This window comes from Notechis scutatus, chromosome 8, assembly GCF_049901735.1.
Source record: "Notechis scutatus isolate UNSWTSFEM ecotype Mainland chromosome 8, rNotScu1.2, whole genome shotgun sequence".
NCBI lineage: Eukaryota > Metazoa > Chordata > Lepidosauria > Squamata > Elapidae > Notechis > Notechis scutatus.
Window position 1 is genome coordinate 26,007,170 of NC_142016.1, and position 26,888 is coordinate 26,034,057.

The following is a 26,888-nucleotide window of genomic DNA, read 5'->3' on the forward strand; positions in this document are numbered from 1 at the left end:
GGAGGTTAACCTGGAGGTGAGAGATACTTTCAGGAAGGGCCAGGCGGTAAGACAGATTCTGCAAGCAGGTTCTCTCTCTCTCTCTCTCTCTCTCTTTTTAAATGTAGCTTTTTACCTTTAAGTTGGTTTTTGAAACGTTCCTTTTGGGATCCAGGCTGCTGAACCAAAGGTTTATCCAAGCAGCTTTTCAACAAAAACACACACAAACAAAACCATAGATTTTTATTTACACAGCGAAAAGAAATATCTGTATACAAGATCGGCAGGGTGGACTCCATTTTCAGAGTTTTAAAACAAAAAACGTGGACTCTTGAGAAATCTGGAAGAAGAAAGGAGAAAGAAAGAAGAAAGAGGAAAGGAGGAGGAGGAGGCGGGAGGGAGAAAGGGAAGGAGGAAGGAATGGAAGGAAGGAAGGAGAAAGAAGAAAAAAAAGAAAAGAAAGGATGAGGAGGTAGGGGGAAAGGCGGCAAGAGAACAAAAAGAAAGAAGAAAAAGAAAGGATGAGGTAGGGGAAAAAGGCAGGCAGGGAGGAAGGAGGAGGAGAACAAGAAAGAAAGAAGGAAAGAAAGAGAAAGAAAGAGGGAGGGGAAGGGAAAAAAGAAAGAAAGAAGGGAGAGAAGAAAGAAAGAAAAGAAAAGAGGAAGGAAGGAAGGAAGGAAGGAAAGGAAGGAAGGAAGGAAGGAAGAAAGAAGAAAAGAAGAGAAGGAAGGAAGGAAGGAAGGAAGGAAGAAGGAAGGAAGGAAGAAGGAAGGAAGAAAGAAAAGGAAAGAAAGAAAGAAAGGAAGAAAGGAAGAAAAGAAAGAAAGAAAGAAAGAAAGAAAGAAAGAAAGAAAGAAAGAAAGAAAGAAAGAAAGAAAGAAAGAAAGAAAAAGAAAGCCATAATAAATATCTCTCCTTTTAGAATGGATGGAGTTAGCAAGAAGGGCAGCCAGGAAGCCCCAGTCTCAGCACTTTCCGGGCAGCCCAGGGAGAGAAAGACGTCCCAAACTTCTCTTCCTTCCATCCAAGGCAGCCTTGTTTTTGCCACTGTTTTTCTTCCCAGCCCAGACGTGAAGCTGAGCAGCCCCTGGACTGGCACCTCGCTGGTTGCTGGCAGCTGAAAGGGAAGATGAGACACATTCAAGGGGAACTTTCTGCCCCCTCCACACCACAGAAATTTGGGGAGGCGACGGGACGCTGTGGAAGTGACTCTGCTCCCCCTTACACCGTTGTCATGACTTTGAGCGAGCCGGATCGGAAGCGCATAATTTTCTTCTTGAGTGCGTGAGAGGCCTTGATCTTGACGAAGACTTTGGGCTGCCCGCTGGTTGCCTTTCCTGGGCCAGAGGCCGACACCAGCTGTGGGGAGAGCTGCTGCGGCCACACGAGACCCCCACTTTCATCCGTATCGCTGGAGGCGCCGCTGCTGTACGGCGGTGGCGAGTCCCCGTCGCTCAGGCTGGACTCGCTGTCTGCGCCGACCAGGCCATCCTCCAGGCGGCACACGGGGGCCCTCCTGGCTGGCTCGCCAACACTCGGAGTCGCTGCCCGGATAGGTGTACCCTGCAGGGCCTGGCCCCTGTTGGCCCCGTGCCGGCTCCATGGTGCTGCCGGGAGACAGCTCCTCTTGAGAGATCTCAGCCGTCGAGCTCCACTTGCGGTAGCCGCTGTCCACGTTCCCCTGCAGCCGACGTTGGCGGGACAGTTTCTGTGCTGATTCCTCCCGGTCCACGGTCCCGTATTTCAGCCTGGACCTGTGCAGGAGGCTGTTCTCCGACTGAGACCTGGCCGCCTTCTTGGATTTGGGGGAGCTTTTCCTCCCGCCGCCCTTTCTCCCGGCCCCCTCGCTCCCCTCATCTGTAAAGCGGCACTTCTTGGCAGGGGCCGCAACCCGCGGCCGTTCCCTCACCAGCAGAGGGACCCTTTCGGGTGACAGTTCCACCGAGCGGCCTTTGGTCAGGGGTGGGGGCTTCTTCCTGCCCGCCCGGTTTGCCTGCTGGGCCCAGGGGGGCTGCTGAGCAGGGATGTACTGGGCTTTGACCATCAGGCAGCCTCCTTCCTCTGACTCGTAGGAGACCGGCTCCTGGCCACTTCCCCGCAAGGACCCGCCCTCCCTGTCCAAGAGAGGGGACGAGGGGTAGACAGTGTCGTAGTGGTCTATGGAGGGAGGCCTTCCTTGGGCTAATGCTTGCAGTTTGGGGGGCTTCCGGAGATTGGATGGAGGCGGGTGAAAGTCCTCCACCATCGTCTTGGCGGCCAAAGTCCTCTCGGCCGCAGCATCCCACGAAGACCAGACACGGGCGGTGGTGACAGCCGTGCCGCCCTCGTGGCCGCAGGGCGAAGGGGTGCTGCTCCCCCTCTCCATGGCCGGAGGGTGCCTGCGTTCAGCCTGCAGAGGGAGCAGCTCCGGGGGTCGCTTGCGGAGGCTGCTCTGGCGCACCACGCCACCCTTGGCTGGCGGTTCCGAGCTGAGGCTCGTCCGGGGCTTGCTGCCTCTGACCAGCTGGCTGCGGCGACGGAGAAGGCGCGAGATGTAGCTCTCCACCCGCTGGCCCTGCGAAGCCGCCTCCGTATACAGCTGGAAGTCGTTCCCGTAGGCCTCCAAGTTGCCGTCAGGGTCCTCCGGGTAGGACAAGGCTCGGGAAGCGGCCGAGAAGGTGGGGTCCTCGTAGAGGGGGCTCTGGAAGAAGGGGCTCTGCAGGGCCACCGCATGCAGGGGGCTGGGGTACAAGAAAGGGTCTGGGGTGAAGCAGGCGGGCAGCGGCTCAGCAGGCTGATCTTGGGATGAGGCGTAGGGGGCTGAGAAGGAGCGCGGCATGGTGCTCCGTTGGGTCCTCTCCTTGCTGTTGTTGGCTACGTCCCCTGTGGAGAGCAAGAGAGAGAGAGCTGGGCAGGTGGGGAGCTGGACCCCCGAGCTCTGAATGCCAAAGCTGCCTCAAGGAATCGTCCTCACTGAATAGGGGCTCTCTGGGCCTGGTTGTTTTCTTGAAGACATTTCATTACTCAAGCTAGGGAACACCATCAGTCCTGATATTGTTGCCTGGTTAGGTCAAGAAATGTCTTCAAGGAAAGCACCCAGCTCAGAGACCACTAAGGACCACCATTACCATCTCCTCCTCCTCCTCCTCCTCCTCCTCCTCTGTCTTCATCTTCCTCCCCCTCCCCCTCCTCTTCCACTTCCTCCTTCTTCTCCTCCTCTTCCTTCTTGCCCTCCTCCTCCTCTTCTGTCTTCATCTTCCTCCCCTCCCCTCCTCTTCCACTTCCTCCTTCTTCTCCTCCTCTTCCTTCTTGTCCTCCTCCTCCTCCGCCTGTCTTCATCTTCCTCCCCTCCCCTCCTCTTCCACTTCCTCCTTCTCCTCCTCCTCCTCTTCCTTCTCATCCTCTTCCTCCTCCTCCTCCTCCTCCTCCTCCTCCATCATGAAACATCTACAAAACACCACCAAGCTTGGAGAGCTCCAGGGGCCTCACAGTCCTCCTCCTCTTCCTCTCCCCTCCAACCCCACTCCCTTTTTACACTGTTGATGTATCTACTCAGGTAGTGAAACATCTGCAAGAAAACCACCAAGCTCAGAGTTCACCAAGAACCCCCACTACCACCTCCTCCTCTTCTTCTTCTTCCTTTCTCCTCCTCCTCCTTTTCCTCCTCCTTCTCTTCCTCCTCCTCCTCCTCCATCATGAAAGATCTGCAAGAACTCCTCCAAGCTCAGAGAGCACCAGGGACCCCATAGTCCTCCTCTTCCTCTTCCTCTCCCCTCCAATCCCACTCCCTTTTTACACTGATGACGCATCCACTCAGGTAATGAAACGTGTGCAAGAAAACCACCAAGCTCAGAGTTCACCAAGGACCCCTCCCTCAATCCAACCCTGACAGTGTTGGAATTCAAAAAATTTTTACGACTGGTTCTGTGAGTGTGGTTTAGTGGGCGTGGTTTGGTGGGCATGGCAGGGGAAGGTTACTGCAAAATCCCCATTCCTTCCCCCTCCCCGTTGACCTGCTTTCCAGCTCTGTTCTCCTGTGCAGGGCAACTCAAGGAGACCCAGCCGATCAGCTGGGACTCGATGGGAGGCAGAGAATAGATGGGGTTGGTGGGGCCAGTCAGAGGTGGGATTGGCCGGTTTTCTGAACTACTCAAAATTTTCGCAACCGGTTCTTAAGAACCGGTCAGAACCAGCTGAATCCCACCTCTGAACTCCGATCTACAAATATTCTCCTTTCTTAGGCCTCCCTTTCCCCACCCAAGACTAGCCGGCTGCCCATCGAGATATCCCCTTCCTCTTACCTACCTACAGATTTGGGGCGCTCGTTGGAATAACCGAGGCGGGATTCTGGGTGGCCGAGCCGGGAATAGGAGCCGGATGCCGACGGGATACTGGACGAGGAATCTTCAAACCCGGAAGCTGGTGAATCGGAGGCCACTGCTGACTGTTGACCCTCGTGGAACCCTGGTGAAGAAGGGGCATCTAGGTCAGCGGTTGCCAACCGGTGGTCGGGCGAGAAAATTTTGGTGGTCCGCAGAGAAATGCCCCCCAAAGCAATTAATCCAGGCTGCGCAGGAACACAAGGCTGCACCACCCACATGGCCTGCGGGAACACAAGGCTTGCGTCATTTGCATTGAGGGGGGGACTCGCCCCCCTCACCCCACACCACTCGCGCTTCTTTCTTCTTCTGCTTTTGGTTGCACGCAAGGAAAGCAGCAAAAGTCTTTCTTTCTCTCCCCCAAAACTCTGCCAGAAATGAGTCTTTGGGACCCTGCAAGGCCTCCTGCTCCAAGAGGCTGTGCCGGCAAAGACTCATTTCTGGCGGAGTTTGGGGGAGAGAAAGAAAGACTTCTGCTGCTTTCCTTGCATGAAGCCAAAAGTCTCTCTTTCTCTCTCCCCCTGAGAACGGAACTGGAGACGATCTCAAATAAAGAAGGATCGATCGTTAGGACAAATGGGGTGGGGAATTTTCCTGCAGAGATCTCTGGGGATTTTCCCAGGGTCTCTGGTCCGCGGGATTTAAAACGATGAGTTTGGTGGTCCCTGAAGTCCAAAAGATTGGTGACCCCTGCTCTAGATTACTGGCTTCCTGTGACCCCCTGACTTTCCAGCCGAGCAAGGAAGGCCAGATTTCCCATGATCCCACTTTTGACACCAACCATAGAAGGAGGGAAGGATCAAGGGGAGACCCAACCAGCCAGCCAAGTCCGGCCACACCCAACGGAGGACGATGCGTCAGGCAGATGCCGTGCTTTCTTCTCCCCCATACCTGAACTAGGCCAGCTGTCTGTTTCCACTGCCTCCCCACACGTCTTCTCGTTGCTGTAGAGTCGCAATAAACCCATTTGCTGTTCCATTTCCCACATCAGGTCAGGAATGGAATCCTAGAAGAAGCAGACAAACCGTCAGTTGGTCCCTTGATAATACAGGATATTACTGCCTCTTCAGAATCTATAGTAGCGGGTATAGTGGCATGTATATAGTAGTCTCATAGTAGGTAAAAATTAGGTATACCCCTCATGCATCATCACAAAATCTCCAGAACTGTAAAGCCTACAAACTTGAAATTTGGCACCTATGTTCCTTTTGGCTTCTAGGGGCTCACTAAGGAAGGATTCTTTGAAATGACCATCAGAGCATTTAGAGTATTTCCTATAATATTATTATTATTATTATTATTAACACGCTCTGATGCTAAGGCGTTCTACTCCCCCTCCCCACCTGAGAAGAAATCTCTTCCAAAGGCAAAACACAAGCAGAGGAGTTTCAGTTTCAGTTTTGGTTTCACAGCAGCCCCAAGCAGCTTTAGTCCAGAACAGTTGAGCTAAACCACGACCAGGCTCCTTGCGGTCTCCTTCTTGCACACACAGCAAATACTGTTTTAGTTTCCAAACAGCCCTCAACCCTCTCCCACGCCGACAGGACGCTAGCCAGATGAATATCGAAGGATGCTGGTAGGCAGAGGCACAATTTTTCCCCCAGATTTTCCTCCCCAAAAACTAAGGCCCACCACATAGTTTCATAGCGAAGCACACGGGTATCCAGCTAGTTATTAATAATAAATAATAAATAATAGCATTGAGTATATATCAATGCTACTCTCAGTAGGTATATACTCAATGATTTGTATGCCCAATATATAATGTAGTAATATTTACTCAGTGTATGATTAGTACGTTGAGTAGGTATTGCCTCGCGGCGACAACTGCTCGATGTCCTAATCACTGCTGGCGCTGTCCTCTCCCCGCCCCCCAAAAAAACCAGGGAAATCAACACAATCTCCTAGCCCTGGAGACTCACAATCATTTCCTTCTCCCATCGCTCCCTACTCAAAGACACACAACTCTCTCTGGAGACACAACAGCACGACACCTCTAGCAGTAACTACTAGACCTTTTGGGGCGCTGTGTATCTTCTCCTTGATGTGCTCCCCCCCCTTTCCTTACAAGCCCAAGTAGATTCCATATGTGGGACCCCTGAGTGGTAGATGGGGTCAGCAGTCCACACAAGCATTATGGTGGTAGCCAGATGGAACATGGAGCTGCTGGTCTCCAGAAGTGTGCGTGTGTGTGTGTGTGTGTGTCTTTCTGTCTAGGGGTGGGTGTGTATATGTGAAAGAGAGAAAGGGACTGGGGGGGGAGGGGGGAGAGCTATGGGGCAGATTTTGACCTTCAGACAGATGGTGGCCCCCAGGGACAAAAAAACGATTCCTTTGAGAACATCAGTCAAACTCCAGACAGGAAAACAATGGGGTGAAATTCTCACCCGGCCCCAAATTACGTGTGTGTGTGTGTGTGTGTGTGTGTGTGTGTGTGTGCCTACGTGGGCCTGTAATCCCAAAGTAGCATCTGTTGGCAACCACAAAGGTCTTCAGATGTCCCCATCTGGTCAATCTAACCAGAGATTTGCAAAGATTGGAGGAAAACACCACCAAATTGTCTGCTTACAACGTCCTACCTGTCAACGGCTACCTCAGCTTCAACCGCAACAACACACGGGCAAACAATAGATGCAAACTCAAAGTAAACTGCTCCAAACTCGATTGTGGAAAGTACGACTTCAGCAACAGGAGTGGTCAATGCCTGGAAGTCACTCCCTGACTCCGTTGTCACATCCTCAAACCGTCCCCCCAAAACATTAACCTTAAACCAGAGGTCTCAAACTTGGCAACTTTAAGGCTTGTGGACTTCAACTCCCAGAATTCTCCAGTCAGCTTTGCTTGAGCAAGGGGTTGGACTAGAAGACCTCCAAGGTCCCTTCTAACCCCATGGTTCTATGTTCTTATGGTCTATGTCCAACCCCTTGCTCAAGCAGGAGACCCTACACCAGAGGTCTCCAAACTTGGCCACTTTAAGACTTATGGACTTCAAACTCCCAGAATCCCCCAGCCAGCAGAGCTTACTCTCTTGCGATCCCTTCCTCTGCAATCTCTCTCCACTTTAGGAGATTAAGAGAGAGAGAAAAGCAGGCATAGCTGGCTGAGGAATTCTGGGAGTTGAAGTCCACAACTCTTAAAGTGACCAAGTTTGGGGACCTCCGGTGTAGCGTCTCCTGTTTGAGCAAGGGGTTGGTCTAGAAGACCTCCAAGGTCCCTTCTAACCCCATGGTTCTATGTTCTCATGGTCTATGTCCAACTCGGGGTCAGGGGGAGAAGGCAACCTGTGTGGCTTTTTCTCACACCAACAACAGCTGCGTTTGAACAGAGTTTCTGGCTAGCTCAGGTTTCCTAGGTGAGACTTGGGGTCTAATTGTGGTGGGAAGCAGGGAGATTGATTTTTCCACCTTGGCCCCTTTAAGATGGGTGGACTTCAGCTTCAATTCCTCAAAGCTGGCAGGGGAATTCTGGGAGTTGGAGTCCTCCCATCTTTTCAAGGGGCGAAACTGGCCGGAGGATTCTGGGAGTTGGAGTCCTCCCCATTATTTTCAAGGGGCGAAACTGGCAGGGGAATTCTGGGAGTTGGAGTCCTCCCATCTTTTCAAGGGGCAAAACTGGCAGGGGAATTCTGGGAGTTGGAGTCCTCCCATCTTTTCAAGGGGCGAAACTGGCTGGAGGATTCTGGGAGTTGGAAGTCCTCCCATCTTTTCAAGGGGTGAAACTGGCAGGGGAATTCTGGGAGTTGGAGTCCTCCCCATCTTTTCAAGGGGCGAAACTGGCAGGGGAATTCTGGGAGTTGGAGTCCTCCCATCTTTTCAAGGGGCGAAACTGGCAGGGGAATTCTGGGAGTTGGAGTCCTCCCATCTTTTCAAGGGGCGAAACTGGCAGGGGAATTCTGGGAGTTGGAGTACTCCCATCTTTTCAAGGGGCGAAACTGGCAGGGGAATTCTGGGAGTTGGAGTCCTCCCTTCTTTTCAAGGGGCAAACTGGCCAGAGGATTCTGGGAGTTGGAGTCCTCCCATCTTTTCAAGGGGCGAAACTGGCAGGGGAATTCTGGGAGTTGGAGTCCTCCCATCTTTTCAAGGGGCGAAACTGGCAGGGGAATTCTGGGAGTTGGAGTCCTCCCATCTTTCAAGGGGCGAAACTGGCAGGGGAATTCTGGGCGTTGGAGTCCTCCCATCTTTCAAGGGGCGAAACTGGCAGGGGAATTCTGGGCGTTGGAGTCCTCCCATCTTTTCAAGGGGCGAAACTGGCAGGGGAATTCTGGGAGTTGGAGTCCTCCCATCTTTTCAAGGGGCGAAACTGGCAGGGGAATTCTGGGAGTTGGAGTCCTCCCCATCTTTCAAGGCAAACTGGATTCTTTGGATTCTCAAGGCGAAACTCAGGCGAAACTGGCAGGGGAATTCTGGGAGTTGGAGTCCTCCCATCTTTTCAAGGGGCGAAACTGGCAGGGGAATTCTGGGAGTTGGAGTCCTCCCATCTTTTCAAGGGGCGAAACTGGCAGGGGAATTCTGGGAGTTGGAGTCCTCCCATCTTTTTCAAGGGGCGAAACTGGCAGGGGAATTCTGGGAGTTGGAGTCCTCCCATCTTTTCAAGGGGCGAAACTGGCAGGGGAATTCTGGGAGTTGGAGTCCTCCCATCTTTTCAAGGGGCGAAACTGGCAGGGAATTCTGGGAGTTGGAGTCCTCCCATCTTTCAAGGGGCGAAACTGGCAGGGGAATTCTGGGAGTTGGAGTCCTCCCATCTTTTCAAGGGGCGAAACTGGCAGGGGAATTCTGGGAGTTGGAGTCCTCCCCATCTTTCAAGGGGCGAAACTGGCCAGAGGATTCTGGGCGTTGGAGTCCTCCCCATCTTTTCAAGGGGCTAAACTGGCCAGAGGATTCTGGGCGTTGGAGTCCTCCCATCTTTCAAGGGGCGAAACTGGCCATTGAGGATTCTGGCGTTGGAGTCCTCCCATCTTTCAAGGGGCGAACTGGCCAGAGGATTCTGGGCGTTGGAGTCCTCCCATCTTTTCAAGGGGCGAAACTGGCCAGAGGATTCTGGGCATTGGAGTCCTCCCCATCTTTTCAAGGGGCGAAACTGGCCAGAGGATTCTGGGCGTTGGAGTCCTCCCATCTTTTCAAGGGGCGAAACTGGCAGGGGAATTCTGGGCGTTGGAGTCCTCCCCATCTTTTCAAGGGGCGAAACTGGCAGGGGAATTCTGGGAGTTGGAGTCCTCCCTTCTTTTCAAGGGGCGAAACTGGCAGGGGAATTCTGGGAGTTGGAGTCCTCCCCATCTTTTCAAGGGGCGAAACTGGCAGGGGAATTCTGGGAGTTGGAGTCCTCCCTTCTTTTCAAGGGGGCGAAACTGGCCAGAGGATTCTGGGCGTTGGACCTCCCCATCTTTTCAAGGGGCGAAACTGGCCGGAGGATTCTGGGCGTTGGAGTCCTCCCATCTTTTCAAGGGGCAAAACTGGCAGGGGAATTCTGGGCGTTGGAGTCCTCCCATCTTTTCAAGGGGCAAAACTGGCCAGAGGATTCTGGGCGTTGGAGTCCTCCCCATCTTTTCAAGGGGCAAAACTGGCCGGAGGATTCTGGGCGTTGGAGTCCTCCCATCTTTTCAAGGGGCAAAACTGGCCGGAGCATTCTGGGCGTTGGAGTCCTCCCCATCTTTTCAAGGGGCGAAACTGGCAGAGGAATTCTGGGCGTTGGAGTCCTCCCATCTTTCAAGGGGCGAAACTGGCTGGAGGATTCTGGGAGTTGGAGTCCTCCCATCTTTTCAAGGGGCCATGGTTGAGACGTACTGATGTAAGGCAAATAAAGAAGGAAGCAGACCGGAGAAGAATGTACAGCACCCTTAAGCCAGTCTGTGGTCACGGGTTGAGCCAGATTCCTTTAAGCTCCACTGATGAATTCCCGTCTGTGCCTCCCTATCAGCTGTTCTGCTCAGCAGGAGCTTTGCTTCCAAGTTGTCTGGATGAGGTCATGGAAGAAAACTTCTCCAGGGCTCAGCTTTTATCCGGGGCTGAGCTGCTTCTTTTGTCTCAACCTAACCGGTGGATTTCCACTCACGGGGAAAAAAAATGGTTCCTTGCAGAGCACAGAATTCTCTGGCGTGCCACAAAAATGCTTCAGCTAAGATCATATACCAGTATAGGGAGTTGAAGTCCACAAGTCTTAAAGGTTACAACAAGGTTGGTCACCCTTATCCTGCCTAGACCGAAGGATTGTCCAATCTTTTCTTAAAAACCTCCAGGGATGGAGAAGCACCCACAACTTCCGATGGCAAGCCGTTCCACTGGTTAATGGTCCTCACCGTTGGGAAGTTTCTCCTTCATTCCAGGTTCCATCCATCGCTTCTTTTCCTGCCTTCAGGGGCTTTGGAGAAGAGGTTGACCCCCAAATCTTCTCCGGAGCAGCCCCTCAGATATTAGAACACGGCCATCCTATCGCCCTGGTCCTTCTTTCCATTAAATTAGACACACCCAGGTCCTGCAACCATTCTTCGTGTATTTTAGTCTCCATCCTCATCATCCTTGTGGCTCTGCTACTGTAAGGATGTGACCACCCCAGATTTTGCACTTCCAGTTTGCACGTGTCTAACAAGGAAGAGACCCTCCAATCCTCTCCCTCGCCTGTCAACATTTACATCTAGCCTAGAATAGAAGAAGGGACCTTTGGAGGTCTTCTAGTCCAACCCCCTGCCTAGGCAGGAAACCCTACACCACTTCAGACAAATGGCTGTCCAACATCTTTTTAAAAACCTCCAACTTCTGGGGGCAAGTTGTTCCACTGGTTAATTGTTTTAACTGTCAGGAAATGTCTCCTTAGTTCTTAGTTGCTTCTCTCCTTGGTTAGTTTCCATCCGTTGCTTCTTGTCCTGTCTTCAGGTGCTTTGGGAAATAGCTTGACTCCCTCTTCTTTGGGGCAACCCCTGAGATATTGGAAGACTGCTATCCTGTCTCCCCAATCCTTCTTTTCATTAGACTAGACATATCGAATTCCTGCAACTGCTCATTGTATGTTTTATCCTCCAGTCCCTAATGATCTTTTTTGCTCTTCTCCGCACTCTTTCTAGAGTCTCAACATCTTTTTTACCTACTTTTTACCCGGCGCTCCAGTTACAGAATCAGTCCCTTATAAGGAAAGAGAAGGGGGATCTTCAAAGCTTTTAAGAAGATAATCTACCCTGGGGTATCTTGATTCCTTCTGCAAGATAGACTTCAGAGACGAGATATATTCTTTCTTATCTCCTACCTTCCTCGTCTCTCATTTCTCCCCTGCCCTGGGTGTCTGTGTGTGTGTGTGCAAGAAAGCAGCACGGATAGATTGCGTTCAGTTGCCTCACTATAAGTCTCCCTGTTTCCTTTCTGAATTTCTCAGAGTTTCCTGTGAGCAACCCGGGGTTCAGGTTTAGCTGAGTTTTTAAACAGCCCTAGGGATCCACTGTCCTTGGTCGCTCACTATCTTAGGAGCTGGATCTACCTTGAAGCCACTAAAAAAGAGAGGATTAAAAGAATGCAAAAGGAAATAAAAAGGCCCCCAAAAGGCCTCCTCCTTCCCTAACAATCCACACCCCAGATGAGCAAAGATTAGCACCAAGATTAACACTACTAGACCAACAATCAACAACTGCACAATACCCCAATCAAGGAGCTAACAACACAGACAAAAAAGCGAATAGTAAACAGCAGCATAATCAAGGAACTTAACAAGAATACTCCCACCAACCCTGGGGACAGGGTTGCCCTATGTAGATAAAAATAAGAGCAAATCTTACTCCCTTCTAGCACTGATGGTGTTACCTAGTTTGGTGATGCAACGTCTGCAAGAAAGCCACCATGTTAAGAAAGCACTGAGGACCTCACTGTCCTCCTCCTCCTCCTTTTCCTCCTCCTTCCCACTCTACACACCCCACTTCCTTCTACCGGTAGCACTGATGATGTTACCTAGTTGGGTAATGAAACATCTGCAAGGAAATCACCAAGCTCAGAGAGCATCAAAGAATCCACAGTTTTCCTCCTCTTCCTCCCCACTCTACACACCCCATTTCCTTCTAGTGCTAATGATATTACCTAGGCAGGAATATCTCAAACACAAATGTGGCTCCATTAATACGCTCCATTATCCCCCAGATTTATGGGGCAAGCACAAAAGCACACACACTTTGAAACTGCCAGAGAAATCTAGCTGTGAAATGGATCAACTGTTTGTTTACAATCCAGTTCTAGCACAAACAGGTTTACAGTCCTTCATCCTTGCTTATTTGCTCTAGATATTTTATTTTCAAGGAAAAAATGCCCCTTTTTATGCCCAGCCCATCCTTGGTGCTTCCAGCACGTGCTGGTCAATTTCACAATCCCAGCTTGTCAATTTCATCATTTTGGGGCAGCTTTTCATAACAGCTGGCTTGCTTTGATTCTAATTCCCATCTTTCCCTAAGCATTTCCCACAATAAAACTGTGATGAAACCAGAGTTATAAAACACATTCGGACTTGGAATTGCAGCAGAGATATAATTACCTCGAAAAACCCTTGCATAAAACCCATAAAGTCAGAATAACCAGATTGTTTATTTTCTAAGGGAGGGAAGGAGGAATAACATCAGGAAGCTATTAGGAGAGAATCTTCCAAGAATGATCGCAAGAATATGATATGGTTTCCTTGCAAGAAAAGAGGAAAGCCAAGGTGGAAATAAAAACAGAACTCACTTGCACAGTATTTGCAACGTTCATTTATAGCTGTTGCATTTTCGTTTATTTTTAAAGTGGGGGGATTGAAAATTCCAAGGAATTCCATGCCGGCTGGGGAATTCTGGGCATTGACATCCCGAAGTCTTAAAAGATACCAAAGTTGGACACCTTTGATCTAATCCATCATTTCTGCTCTGGCCCTAAAACAAACTCTTATTTTTTTCTCACTTGCTTATCTTGACAGTTTTTATCCAAGTTGAAATCACTATTTTTTTATATATATAAAAAGCCAGCACAGTGGCTTGCAGTCTGCAGGAACCGAGGCGGCTACAAAAATGTAGTTTTTTAAACTTGAAAAAGGATTCTTTTTTTCCTCTTCCTGGTTGGGAAAAACACAAAAGTCCCAGTGCAAGGAACGAAGGAAGCTCACTTCAGATTTTAATGGTTTTGCAGAGTTTTCCCAGCCGTTTTGCATCTGGGCTTTTCCCAATTTAACCAAAGAGACAATTGGCATGCCCTGGCTGCAAGGAAGACCCTTCCTCCCCTCCCTTTGCAAAGGTTTGTGGGAGTGGGGAGCCCACAAAGTCTTCTCAAGCTGTTTTCCAGAGGAAAAAAAAGGGAAGCTTGAACAGTTCTGGCTGCCTAAGCTGAAAGTTGTCCACGTTATTTCATTTCATTTCTTTTTTTTTAAAAAAAAAAAAAAGCTCAAAGCTTTTGCCATTTTTTCTTTCATTGCCACGCATTCCTCGGATGATCCGTAGATTGCCAAACCAGACCCTGGAAAAAACATAGCTGAAATGACTGCGCTACGAAATAGGAAAGCTGGCCCCGATGAAGGAACACGCACGGCTGGCTGAACTCTCACTAGTGCCTCCGAGCTGCGCTTGGACTACAAAGCCCACGGTCATCAGCCAGCCCAGACCCACTGAGGTTCATAATCCAGCACACCTGCAGCTCCTCAAGTGAGGAAGGAAGCTTCTGTTTGGCAGGAGCTGCTCAGATTTCAAAGCCATGGTGTGTATCGGTGGTTTGGTTTTTATTACAGGGTAGGGTTAATAAATGCTAATTAAAGATATTAGCCTCTTGCAAGCAGGGACATAAAGGGCTGAGCGCATTCAGGACTGGTTTTGTTCAGTTTCATAGCAGGGATATCGAGGGGGAGGGGAAAATAAGCACAGCTGACTGGGGAATTCTGGGAGTTGAAGTCCACAAGTCGTAAAGTTGCCAAGGTTGGATACCGCTGCCCAATGCCCTTCCGGCATGTCCAGTCTCTTGGAGCAGCCACAACTTCTATCTGTTACTTCTTGTCCCAAACAGAATACAGAATAAAAGAGTTGAAAGACACTTTGGAGGTCTTCTAGTCCACCCCGCAAAGGAGAATTCTGGGAATTGAAGTCCACACGTTGCCAAAGGTTGGAGAAAGGCCCTAGTGTAGATGGTCCTCACCGGTGAAGATGCCTAAATATCCAACAGGAGTGCAACTTCTTCTGAAGCACGCCGGTTCCTAATGGGCTGGACTCCTAGTCCCATCATCCTTGGATGGGAGTTATGGGAATTGAAGTCCAGCCCATCTGCAGGGGTCTCAGGTTTGGGGGAAGGCAAGCTTGGTCCAATCTCTATTTACAGAGTCGTAAATTCCCTTGGAAGACCCATCAAAGCCTCTCCATTGTTAGCAGATCTTCTGCGTCAGCCTTATCTTATCTTCTGTGCCCCTGAGTATATTTAGAAAAACCTTCCCCAACCCGGCTGCTTAAAGCAGTTCCTGCCACGGATTCCCACCTCCTCTTTTGCATTTTGCGCTTAATTACGGAGGAAATTTGCATTTTCCCCTCTTTTGTTCATCTTGTTTTCCTGCTGGAAGTGTCAACACCGTCACTTCTAGTCCAGAGGTGGCTAAACTTTTTGGGCTCCTGTGCCAAAAATTGCTTGCGCTTGCACGCTCATGTGCCAGCACCCAGAAGGCAATGTGTGCGGGGGGGGCCCACACCCCTTACACATGCACCCCCGATTCCCCCCCCGCCCCCTTACCTGCACTGCGCCTCTCAGCTGATTTTTGGCCTGTTTGGGGGGCTTTTCTGGCCTGCCAGAAGGTTGAAGGATGCCTCTGCAGACTTTGCAGGCGAAAAATGGGCCTCGTTTCATCACTTCCGGTATTTCCAGAAATACCGGAAGTGACAAAACGGGCCTATTTTTCGGCTTGCAAAGCCTGCAGAGGCTTCCCTCAAGCCTCTGGCAGGCCGAAAAAGGCCCGAAAATCAGCTGGTAGGCGTGCGCATGAGCAGTGAGGTAAGTTTGCCTGGGGCTTGCGTGCCCGCACAAATGGCTATGCGTGATACCTGTGGCATGCGTGCCATAGGTTCGCCATCACGGTTCTAGTCCAACGCATGGCTCAAGCAGGAGACTTATATACCAAGGGTATCCAACCTTGGCAACTTTACGACTTGTGGAGTGTAACTCCCAGAATTCCCCCAGCCAGCTGCAAAATAAATAAAATAAAATAAAAACCAAGCTCAGAGAGCACCAAGATACCCTCATTTCAATCCTGCAAATATTCTCTTTTATCGATCCTTTTTAAGTTTCAGTCAAGAGGCTGGTCTTTGAAGGTGTCATGCAGGAAACTGAAATAAGCTTTCTCCCCCCCCCCCTTCCAATTTGGTATCCACTCTCTTCTCTCCTTGTTAGTTTTCCTGGAAATGATCAAGCAATCCACATTTTAAGAACAGGCGTTGGGATTGCAAATATTTTCTGGCTGGGTTCCCCCTCTGCAACGTCCAAATTCAAACGATTTATAAGCACACACATTCAACGCTGGATTTCAAAACATTTCTACCCACTGAAGTTTATGCTTCGAGAGAGGAAGAGAGAGAGAGAGAGAGAGGGAGGCCTGAACTTGTATCCGTTCCTTCTTAAAAGCTCCAAATCACTGCACCATCTGTAAGGGCTGCGCCTTACAAAGAGACAAGGCAGAACCCAAAGCTGCCCTAAATTTGGGGGAAATGCAGGAAAGGGCTTGCCAAAAAGCGCCTTCAACTTCCCCAGATCAGCAGCCAAATGACCTGTCCTAGTCAGACCCTGGCATTAGAAGAACCAAGTGGAGCACTTTGAATTTTATGCACATTTTGGAAGTCTTCACGATGTTAGAAAAGCCAAAACAAACACAAACGTCAGCAAGGAGAAAGAGGGTGGTGGAGTTTTTCTGCCTTATTTAGTTCATAAAACAGAACCCGGAAGGAAGGAAGGAAGGAAGGAAGGAAGGAAGGAAGGAAGGAAGGAAGGAAGGAAGGAAGGAAGGAAGGAAGGAAGGAAGGAAGGAGAGAGAGAGGGAGAGAGAGGTGATGGATGGATGGAGAGATATAGAGATAGATAGATGATAGATAGATTTGATGGGTGGATGGATGGTAAATGGATGGATGGAGAGAGAGAGAGATGATGGATGGATGGACAGATAGAGATAGAGAGATAGAGATAGAGATATGACGGATGGATGAAGAGATAAAGATATAGATGGAGACAGAGAGAGAGAGATTATAGATTTGATGGATGAATGGAGAGAGAGAGATGATGGATGGATGGATATATAAAGATAGAGATAGATATGATAGATGGATGGATGGATGGAGAGATAAAGATACAGATTGATATAGATTTGATGGATGGATGGACAGATTTGATGGATGGATGGACAGATAGAGATAGATAGATATAGAAAGATATGATAGATGGATGGATGGATGGATGGATGGATGGAGAGATATATATATAGAGAGAGAGATGACAGATTTGATGGATGGATGGGAGAGAGAGAGATGATGGATGGGTGGATAGATAGATAGATAGATAGATAGATAGATAGATAGATAGATAGATAGATAGATAGATAGATAGATAGATAGATGATGGATAGATGGTTGGATGAATAGATGAGAGAGAGAGTGGATGGATGGATGAATGATAGGTAGATAAATGGGGAGGTGGGGAGAGACAGTTCAGGCGGGGTTGTTGAGATAGCCAACCTTTTCTCCATGAGGGAAGGCCTTTGGCAATCCGGGCCCCACCCTCTTCCTCCCCAACCCTCATAAATTCCAAGATAAGCCTTCAGACGGGAGCGGGACGGAGGGAGAGACCAGCCCTCCATCTGCCAATTCTCCAAGCTGAGTCAAGCTGAGCCATTGGGCTGATTTGGAAAAAGAGACTCAGGGAGAGCTGATTTCCCACCCCCTCACCCCCCACCCCCGCAAACCTCCTTCCCTGGGAATTCTTGCACCTCCCCCTCCTCTCCAAGGTGCTCCTCTACGGGAGCCCTTGACTTACGACCACAAGGGGTCTCCCACCAGGACTCCCTTAACCACCGTCCCTGCTCAGCAACGGAAATTCACTTGTGGTTGCAGGTGGAGGATTGGCGCCATCGCGGCTGCCCCCTTGAAGTTTCGGAAACCCCCTCCCCTCGATGACTGCAGACTCCTCGGGGCCAAAGCCCAGGTCTGGGGGGTGGGGGGTCCCTTCAAGCGAGCCTAGCCAGGTCTGTTACTCCTCCTCTGACCTTCGCTCTCATTACCTGCCCTGCCCTGAATCGTCCCTTCCCTCCGTGCCTGTTTGTCTGTCCTGGGTCCCCCGCCCCACCCGGGGCCCTTTAGCCCCCCCCTCTCCTGTCCCCCTCCCCGCCACATACCTGCCATACTTTCAGGGTTGACCTTATCCCAAACCTTCTCCAAAGTCCTCCCCTCCTGATCCCATTTCTCCCTCCACCCTAGCACAAAAGGCCGCCTGCTTTCTGGTGTTGACACGGCCTTCCTGGTGCCTGGTTGACCTGAGACAACACACACACACACACACACAAGGTGGGGGCCATTCCATATAGACAACCCCCCCCACACACACAAACCCATCACGTTGAAAGAAATGAACGGCAATCTTTAAGATAAGGCTTCCATTTACTTGGCAAACTTCAGCTCTCGGTCCAGGACTCTTAACCCATGAAGGGTTTTAAAGGGTGGCCCGTTAAGAACCACCACTGGGGAAGCTGGGGAAGATAGGAGTTGTAGTCCAATGGCTCAGAGGTTGGCTCCACAATCCACCCCTTAGAAGCCACGGTGCAAAAGGACCGTGTGGTGGAGGAAGATCAGCTATGAGTTAGAAAAACTGGCAACAGACACTGAGTCATTTGGGGGGGCTAGAGAGGGGGTGCAGACTCAGAAAGGTAAACACAGATTTCTTACCCCCTTTCAGGGAGGGAGGGAGGGAGGAAGGACAAGGAGAGGAGAAAGGAAGGGAGGAGATGGGGAAAGAAGGAAGGGAAGAAGGGAGGGAGGAAGAAAGGAAAGAAGGGAGGAAAGAAGGAAGGGAGGAAAGAAGGGAAAGAAGGGAGGAGATGGGGAAAGAAGGGAGAGAAGAAGGGAGAGAGGAAGAAAGGAAAGAAGGGAGGAAAGAAGGGAAAGAAGGAAGGGAGGGAGGGAGGAAAGGAAGGGAGGGAGGGAGGAAGGAAAGAAGGAAGGGAGGGAAGAAGGGAGAGCGGAAGGGGATGGAGAAGGAAGGAAGGAAGGACAAGGAAAGAAGGAAGGAAGGAGATGGGGAAGGAAGGAGGGAGGAAAGAAGGGAAAGAAGGGAGGAGATGGGGAAAGAAGGGAGAGAAGAAGGGAGAGAGGAAGAAAGGAAAGAAGGAAGGGAGGAAAGAAGGGAGAGAAGGAAGGGAGGGAGGAAAGGAAGGGAGGGAGAGAGGAAGGAAAGAAGGAAGGGAGGGAAGAAGGGAGAGAGGAAGGGGATGGAGAAGGAAGGAAGGACAAGGAAAGAAGGAAGGAAGGAGATGGGGAAGGACGGAAGGAGGGAAAGAAGGAAGGGAGAAAGGAGATGGAGAAGGGAGGGAGGGAGGAACAAAGGAAAGAAGGAAAGGAGATGAGGAAGGAAGGAAAGTTGGTGCAAAAGAGCTTATTTTCTTCTAAAGGTGGAGAAGGGGAAGAATACATGGTATTGGGGGGTCTGTACCAACTCCCCCAATTCTCAGCCCCAGCACATCTGGAGGTGGCAAAGCATCAACCTTGGCCAACTAAAGAGGGGTGGACTTCAATCCCCAGAATTTCCCAGCCGGAATTCCCAGTTGTGAGAATTGAAGACCACCCACCTTCAAGTGGCTGAGACCCCCGGGACAGGAGGAAACGATATGGCCCACATTGGACATGACTCGCCAATGGATCCCTTTCAACTCAGAAAAGCAGGATGGCCAAAGAGGCAGGTGACCCCCCAACCCCCTCCCCCGCTCTCCCCAAAACCCCTGAGTTCATCGGTTGGCCAAAGAGGTCTAGTCGACTGGAATGCAACCATCCAACTCAGAGCTCCTTCTAGCTCAGGGTCTCCAACCTTGGCCACTTTAAGCCTGGAGGACTTCAACTCCCAGAATACCCCAGCCAGCAAAGCTGGCTGGGGTATTCTGGGAGTTGAAGTCCTCCAGGCTTAAAGTGGCCAAGGTTGGAGACCTCTCTGTTCTAGGTGACTCTAAGTTAACCTTTTCTTTGTAAGGAACTCAAAGTCCTTAGGGTGACCGATTCCCAGGAGGAGGCCCTGTTAGACTACAAATCCCATCATCTCCAGCTGCGGGGGTGGAGGGGTGGGATGAGAAAGAGAGTAATACCACACACTGCAAAGCATCCGATGCAGAAAACCTGCCCTGGGAATTTTGCTTAAAAAAAATCAAGAAAAATCTCTCCATTCTTCAGTCCGGCCCAGGGATGCTTGCTTGCTTGCTTTCTTGATCTGACTTTGTGCTAGAACTAGTTGGGGTTCTAGATCTCTCCAGCATGGCTTTTAAGACCCTCCCCGCAACAAGGAATTGATCATTCTCCGTCCTCTCCAGCCAGCCAATTCAACCCGAGAGATCCTAAATTCAAAGTTCTTCCCTCAAAGAAGGAATTATATGTCAGGAACAGCCAGTCCTGGTGCCTAACGCTATTCAGCAGGCTGAGAATACAAGCTTTCATTGTGCCCAGATGTAGAATCGTTAGCTAAAATACTGCCATATCTGTTCACAAACCACCATCTGGGGGCGTGGATAGGCCTGTTAACCCAGCAGTGGCCAAGTTGTCATTCTGGGCAGCACCGGCCATGGCATCGCCAATCGCACAAAAAAGTGTGCCCAGCTGGGCCCTGCAACGGCAACCAGCAGCTCAGAGAATCGTTAGAGTTCGAAGGGAACCCAGAGGTCATCGAGTCCATCCCGCTGCACATTGTAGGATTCGCAAGACCCTCCTCTTTGATAATAGCCAGTCTCTGTTTGAAAATCTCCAGGGAAGAAGCAAAACACACAAAAAAACCCTTCCTTGGATGCAATTACCTAATATTTCATCTAATATTCCCAATATTTAATTGGCACCTTAAATTTCATCCCATGAGTTCTAGTCTTGCCTTCTGGAGCAAGTGGGAAGAAACTTGAACTCTCTACCACAGGGGTGGCCAACCTTGGCCACTTTAAGCCTGGTGGACTTCAACTCCCAGGATTCCCCAGCCGGTTGGCTGGGGAATCCTGGGAGTTGAAGTCCGCCAGGCTTAAAGTGGCCAAGGTTGGACAACCCTACTCTACAAGGCAATGCCTCTCTTCAGGGATTTGATGGCCGCTATGGTGTCCTCTTTACCAGCTAAATATTTGAGTCTTTTCACCGGTCCTCTAGTTTTTATCCATCTTAAAATACGCAGACTTCAACTCCCAGAATCCCCTGGCCAAGCATGCGGATGAACTTTTAAGACTGTGGACTTCAGCTCCCAGAATGCCCCACCACCAGCAGCCTTGAGAAACCTCCTCCCCGATAAAAGCTGTAAGACCATCCAGTTGCAACCAGTAGCCCTGAACCAGAATCGAAGAGGGAGGAGGAAACCTCCGGCGAGATGATTCAGAGTTTGGGGGGGGAGGGGGGAATGAAAAGGATCCACTGGATCCTTCTTTGAACTTCCAGGGATCCCATCGTTCCGCATTTCAGCACACCCGTCCGCTGGGGACCTCTTTCTCTCCTCCCCCATCCTTCGAGCAGGCCCAAAGGGCACTCCAGAGGTCAACTGAACTGCCCCCCCCCTCCGAATTGCCACAGACTCCAGCCTGGTTTGAATCCGGAGTCGATTCGGTTCGCCTTTGCCGGGGAAAATCGCTTCTCCCCCGAGGAAGCAGCCTTCCCGGAGGAGGCCAAAGGAGAGCTAGGCGGACAGTTGTTCCCTCCAGCCGCGGGTGGATTCCGCCTTCTCCGTCCCCGGGGACGCCGCTCGGACCCTTCTAGCTAAGCCCGACCGGGAAGCATGGGAGGTGGAGTCCTTGAAATCTGGAAGGAACCTGCCTTAGGGGAGGAAGAGGAGGAGGAGGAGAAGGGGGCCTTGGGGTGCCGAGACGCTCCAGCAGCGGCCCGCCTGCCCAGAAACGCCCCCGCGGTCCCGGGAGCCGGCCGCAGCGGCGGATGGATGGCTCAGCCTCGGTCGCTGGTGCAAGCAGGAGACCCAGCGGGCTTGCAAAGGAGGGAGGGGCCTTTTCGAAGCCCGACCAAGCGCGGAAGACCAAGCGACAGAGGGGGCGCAGCGGCCCGTTTCCACGAAGCCCCCCACTTAGGGCCGGGGTGGGAGACGAGGGGCAGGAGGGGCTGCAAGGGGGATTGGCGAGCGCGGTTCTGCCCCCCCTCCCCATCCCCGCGGCCGCGCTCCTGCTCCATCCTCGCCGCCCCCAGACCCATTAAGGCGACTGCAGAGAAAGGAGCCCGCGCAGGCGACCCGCGCCCATCGTCCGCCTCCCCCGGTTCAGGTCGGGCAAGGAGGAGCCTCCCCCGTCCCTCGCCCCCACAACCCAACCGGGGGAGGGGTGTTCCGACGCCCCTTCCCCACGGGACAGCCAGAGGACCCTCCCACCCCCCCACCCCCAGGCAGGTCAAAGACCCCCTCTCCCCCAGGCAGAAAAGGAGGAGGCCCCCTCCCCTCCCCGCCTTCCCTGCCGCCCCCTCCTCCCTCTCCCTCTCCGGTGGGGGTGTCCCCCAATCCGGCGCGACCCCTCCCCGCCCCCGGCCCCGGGAAGGCGGCTGGGCTCCGCTTCTCTCTCACCAGCTGCTGCTGCTCCTCCGGAGAAGGCTCCCCGGCGGCTCCTCCGGGCTCGGCGGCGATGCGCAGCGCCTGCCGGACCCGCCGTTCCTGGCGCTCCCGCAGCAAGTGGAGCTCGCACAAACCGGCCAGGGTGCCTTCGAGCCAGGCGCGCAGCCGGCTCCGCTCCGGGCTGGCCGGGAAGGAGAAGGCGCGGATCATGATGCCGCCCAGCCGGCCAAGGCACAGCTGCAGCCCCGTCGGCTTCGGCGGCCGGGCGGGCGGCGCCTCCTTGCTCGCTCGCAGCAGCTCCGGCGCCGGGGAAAAAGCGCAGCGGCGGCGGCGGCGGCTGCTGCTGCTGCGGTGGCTGTCACCGCCTCATTTGCATGGGCGCCGCTCATTGGCTCGCTCTCCCCGCTACGGATTGGGAAGACCTCGGCTTCTCATTGAGCCCCCCCGCCCGGCTCAGCGCCACGCCTCCCATTCAAACAATTGGGCCCTCGCCCAATCGAGCCACGCCATTGGTTCCGCCCCCCCCCCCACCAGGCTTCGGGCTTTATTTACAAAAGGACCCGCCCCTCCCTCCCTCCCTCTCGCCGCCGCCGCGCGGTGGGGATCGGCCATTGGCTCAGCTGGGAGGCTCTATTTGCATAGCGTGCGCCCTGGAGTTCCAGCCATTGGAATTTCGTCCGTTGGGACCCGCCCTTCGCAGCGAGCTATTGGTCGGCTGGGGAAATACATCTGCATAAGTCCGGCCGCGGAGCTTCCAGCTCCTGGACACACCTTCATCTGCATAAAACGCCCCGCCCCGAATGCGCGTCCTTGATTTGCATAACCGAGCCCTTGTTTCAAGCCATTGGTTCCCTTGCCTTATCTGCAAGCCACGCCCTGCGATTCATCTATTGGTCCGCTCGGCTCAATCGACCTGGCCGGTCACGCCCTGTGCTGGGGGAGCCACCGATGCCCGGGACCTTCAATCATTTGAAACCATTAATTAAACGAACAATCAATCGGAACAAATAGTCCAGAGTTCCTCAACTCCCTGATCTCCGCTTCCCCAGCACGCCTGGACCCCAGCAATATCATTTGCCAGCTCATTTGCATGTCTCCGCCCTCTGCTGGCCCAAGCCCCACCAGCTGCTCATTGATAAAAATCGGGCCCCGCCCACCGAAGTGAAAGTGTTTCCCACCGCCCGACTTTTTCTGAATGAATGAAGCTTCGACCCAAGCATCCTTCCCTCCCAGCAGGGCCCCGGAGATTCTTTGGTCCCAAAGTGTGCCGAGAGCGGCTTTTCTCAAGCGGGCCCCCAGCCAAAGGGGGCTTTCCGGGGATCCCCGCTACTAAATGCCGGGGGGCTGGACGGCTTGGCGCCTGGGGTCCCCGAAAGGTTTGGGGGAACGCACCCGCCGACTGTCCCTCTGCAGTTCAGACAGGCGTCGCTACGGAGGCCGGCTCAAATCCACGCGCACCCGCACTCCGGGAGTGGAGGGCGCCCGGTTGGGGAAGGTAGGTGGGCTGACTTGGGGGTTCCGACTCGGTCCCGGAAAGGGAACTTTTCCCCTCTAAGCAGCACTCCGGGAAATCAGCTCCCCAAAAGCAGGAGGCCAAGACCCAATATTGGGCATTCTCTGGACGAGGTGGTGCTTCCCCGTTCTGTACCTTCCCAATCAGTGTAAAAATGAGGTTTTTGGAGAATGGAAGGAAGGGAGGGAGGGAGGGAAGGAGGAAGGAGGGAGGGAAGGAAAGAAGGAAGGAAGGAAAGAAGGAAGGAGTCACAGGGGAGGGAGGGTGGGAGAAAGGAAGGAGGGAAGGAAAGGAGGGAGGGAGGGAGGAGTCAGGGAGGGAGGGAGGAATCAGGGGGAGGAAGGAAGGAAGGAAGGAAGGAAGGAAGGAAGGAAGGAAGGAAGGAAGGAAGGAAGGAAGGACTGACTCAGACAGGGAGCGAGGGAGGGAGGAGTCAGGGAAGGGAGGGAGGAAGGAGGGAAGGAAGGAGGGAAGGAAAGAAGGAGGGATGGAGGGAGGGAGGAGTCAGGGAGGGAGGGAGGAATCAGGGAGGAGGGAAGGAAGGAAGGAAGAAAGGAAGGAAGGAAGGAAGGAAGGACTCAGACAGAGGGAGGGAGGAAGGAAGGAAGGAAATCCCATCCCCCAACCCCCCCCACACACACACACACATACCCTGCTGCTAATAACCCTGGCTGAAGACTTGAAACTGGGAGCTTCCCAGGAAAATTTGGGGGAGCATCTTTGACATGAGCCATTTGAAGAGTTCTGAGCATCTTTTTTGGGATGGGGAGAGAAAGCGTCAAACTGACCAGACTCCTCCTCTCCCAGGGCCCTTCTGGGATTTCGGACTACAACTCCCATCACCCTACACACCTTGGGCATTGGGTGGGGATGGAAGATGAGGCCTGCCACACCTTGGAAGGCCCAGCTTGGAAAAGGGCTTTGCTTTGAAGAGTCCCACCACAGAGGAACCATGGTAGGAGACGATGGCCGGATTTCTGACCAACAAAACACACACACACACACACACACACACACACACACATTGCAAAAGGGGGAAAGTTGGACTGTCCCTTGGATGATTCTTGCAGGAGAGAAACCTGGAGGAGAGGCTGCCTCTCAGCTTCCAGGGAGCAGCCATGCGCCGCGATGCTCCAGCGGCCAGGAGGAAGGGGCTGGCAGAAGTGACAGTGACAAGGATGGGTAGCAACAGTGGTTTATAAATGGTGGGGATAATAATAGTGTGAGGAGGTAGCCATGGTGATGGAGAAGCGGGTAGCCATGGCAATGGCAGTAGGGGGGAGAGGAAGGATGCTGGCAGCCTTTTGCTAAGGACAGTGAGAAATCGCAAGGTTGGCCTTGGGGGGGGAAAGGAGGAGAAAGGAAAAGAAGAAGGAGGCTCTTTGAAGCTGCTGGGAAGCGGTGGTGAAAAATATTCCTCTCGCCATCCCGCTGGGTTGCCCACAAGGAGTCTCACCCAATGGGTGGGTGCAGGTGGGATGCAATTTGGAAATGATCTCCCCCCCAAAGCTGATCCCCCAAAGGCTTGGCTACCCAAGAGGGGGGCACAGACTTTCACAGCAGGAAACTCAAAATAAAACTCCGCAAGGCCTCCCCTCCACCCACCAGACCAAAAGGGGTATTAGTAGAGGAGGAGTAACAGCGGCTTTTAAGCAGCTGCCGTTACCTCTCTGGCTCTCAGGAGTAATCCTGAGCCGATGCAAGATGCATTTCTTCCTCCCCATTGGGTACCTGTGTCAATTCCATATCTGGAGCCCTTGTCAATTTCACACCTGGAACTCTTGTCAATTCTCCATCTAGCACCTGTGTCAATTCCCCATCTGGAACTCATGTCAATTCCTCATTTGGCATGCTTGTCAATTCCCTATCTAGAACCCATGACCATTCTAATCCGGAACCCATGTCAATTCCATACCTGGAACTCTTGTCAATTCACCATCTAGAACCCATATCAGTTCCCTCATTTGGAACGCATGTCAATTCCCTATCTAGAACCCATGTCAATTCCCCATTTGGCACCCATGTCAATCCCCTATCTAGAACCCATATCAATTCTCATCTGGAACCCATCAATTCCTCACCTGGCATGCATGTCAATTCCCCATCTGGAATATATGTCAGTTCTCCACCTGCAACCCTTGTCAGTTCTATACCTTGAACTTGTCAATTCCCCATCTGGAACCTGTCAATTCCACCCCTGGAATATATGTCAGTTCTCTACCTGCAACCCTTGTCAATTCCATACCTGGAACTTGTCAATTCCCCATCTGGAACCTGTCAATTCCACCCCTGGAATATATGTCAGTTCTCCACCTGCAACCCTTGTCAATTCCATACCTGGAACCTGTCAATTCCACCCCTGGAATATATGTCAGTTCCCCATCTACAGCCCCTTGTCAATTCCACACTTGGAACCCGTGTCAATTCCACTCCTGGAAGCCTGGCCAACCTAGAGCCTGCTGGCAGCCGGCCTTTTAGCAGATCTGCGTGTGCCTCTCCGAGAAGGAACACATCGCCTTGCTAAAACCCGCCACCGCCGAATCTGTTGCAGGCCTCCAGATTTTCTAAGCGCATGCAGAGCGAGAGGGGCCGCGTGCCAAGGCATGTGCAGCAGAGTCGTGTTCTGGAAAAAGTGATTGGAAGGAGGAAAAAGCTGTTTATTGTCTGTTTTCCATTGTTGCTATAGCCACAGCCTGCATGGAAAGTCCTCCTGCCTCCCCTCTACTTCAAAGTAACCTCGTCGCCAGGCATGGACGGATTCCAGGCAGCCTGTGCAGAGGAATCTCACCAGGGACCAGATCCTTTAAGGCAGGGTTTCTCAACCGGGGCAGCTTTAAGACGGGTGGACTTTAACTCCCAGAAGTCCCCAGCCAGCTCTGCTCCGTCCTTTGCACAGCTGGAAAAAAATCTATATTTCTCTGAAAAACAAGATTCTTCTCTCTGGAGAGGATATGTGTAAGTCTAGAGTTGTGGTGTCATCTTAATCTAGTGTGCATGTGATTTTGTGAGGCTTTCTGAGACATTCACATGCTGGCTGGGGAATTCTGGGAGTTGAAGTCCACCCATCTTCAAGCTCATTAGCATACCAGATAGGGAATTCTGGGAGTTGAAGTCCACCCAGCTTCAAACTCAACAGCATTTTGGCTGGGGAATTCTGGGAGTTGAAGTCCACCCATCTTCAAGCTCATTAACATACCAGATAGGGAATTCTGGGAGTTGAAGTCCATCCCTCTTCAGGTTGCAAGCCTGTTGTTAGCCATCTCGTCTCAATTCCTACCGATTGCTCCTGACCACCCTTCTAATCTGCTGCCTGCTTGGATCCAG

General features: G+C 52.1%; 1 protein-coding gene across 1 annotated transcript; it reads right to left on the reverse strand.

The window, feature by feature from the left end:
- Positions 1-1,082: 1,082 nt before the first annotated feature.
- DACT3 (dishevelled binding antagonist of beta catenin 3) lies at positions 1,083-22,353 on the reverse strand. The gene is given in 5 exon segments (XM_087971269.1): positions 1,083-1,510; positions 1,512-2,841; positions 4,264-4,422; positions 5,229-5,343; positions 22,064-22,353. Coding segments are annotated over 5 exon segments (2,112 nt in total). The 5' UTR covers positions 22,262-22,353; the 3' UTR covers positions 1,083-1,200.
- Positions 22,354-26,888: the final 4,535 nt, after the last annotated feature.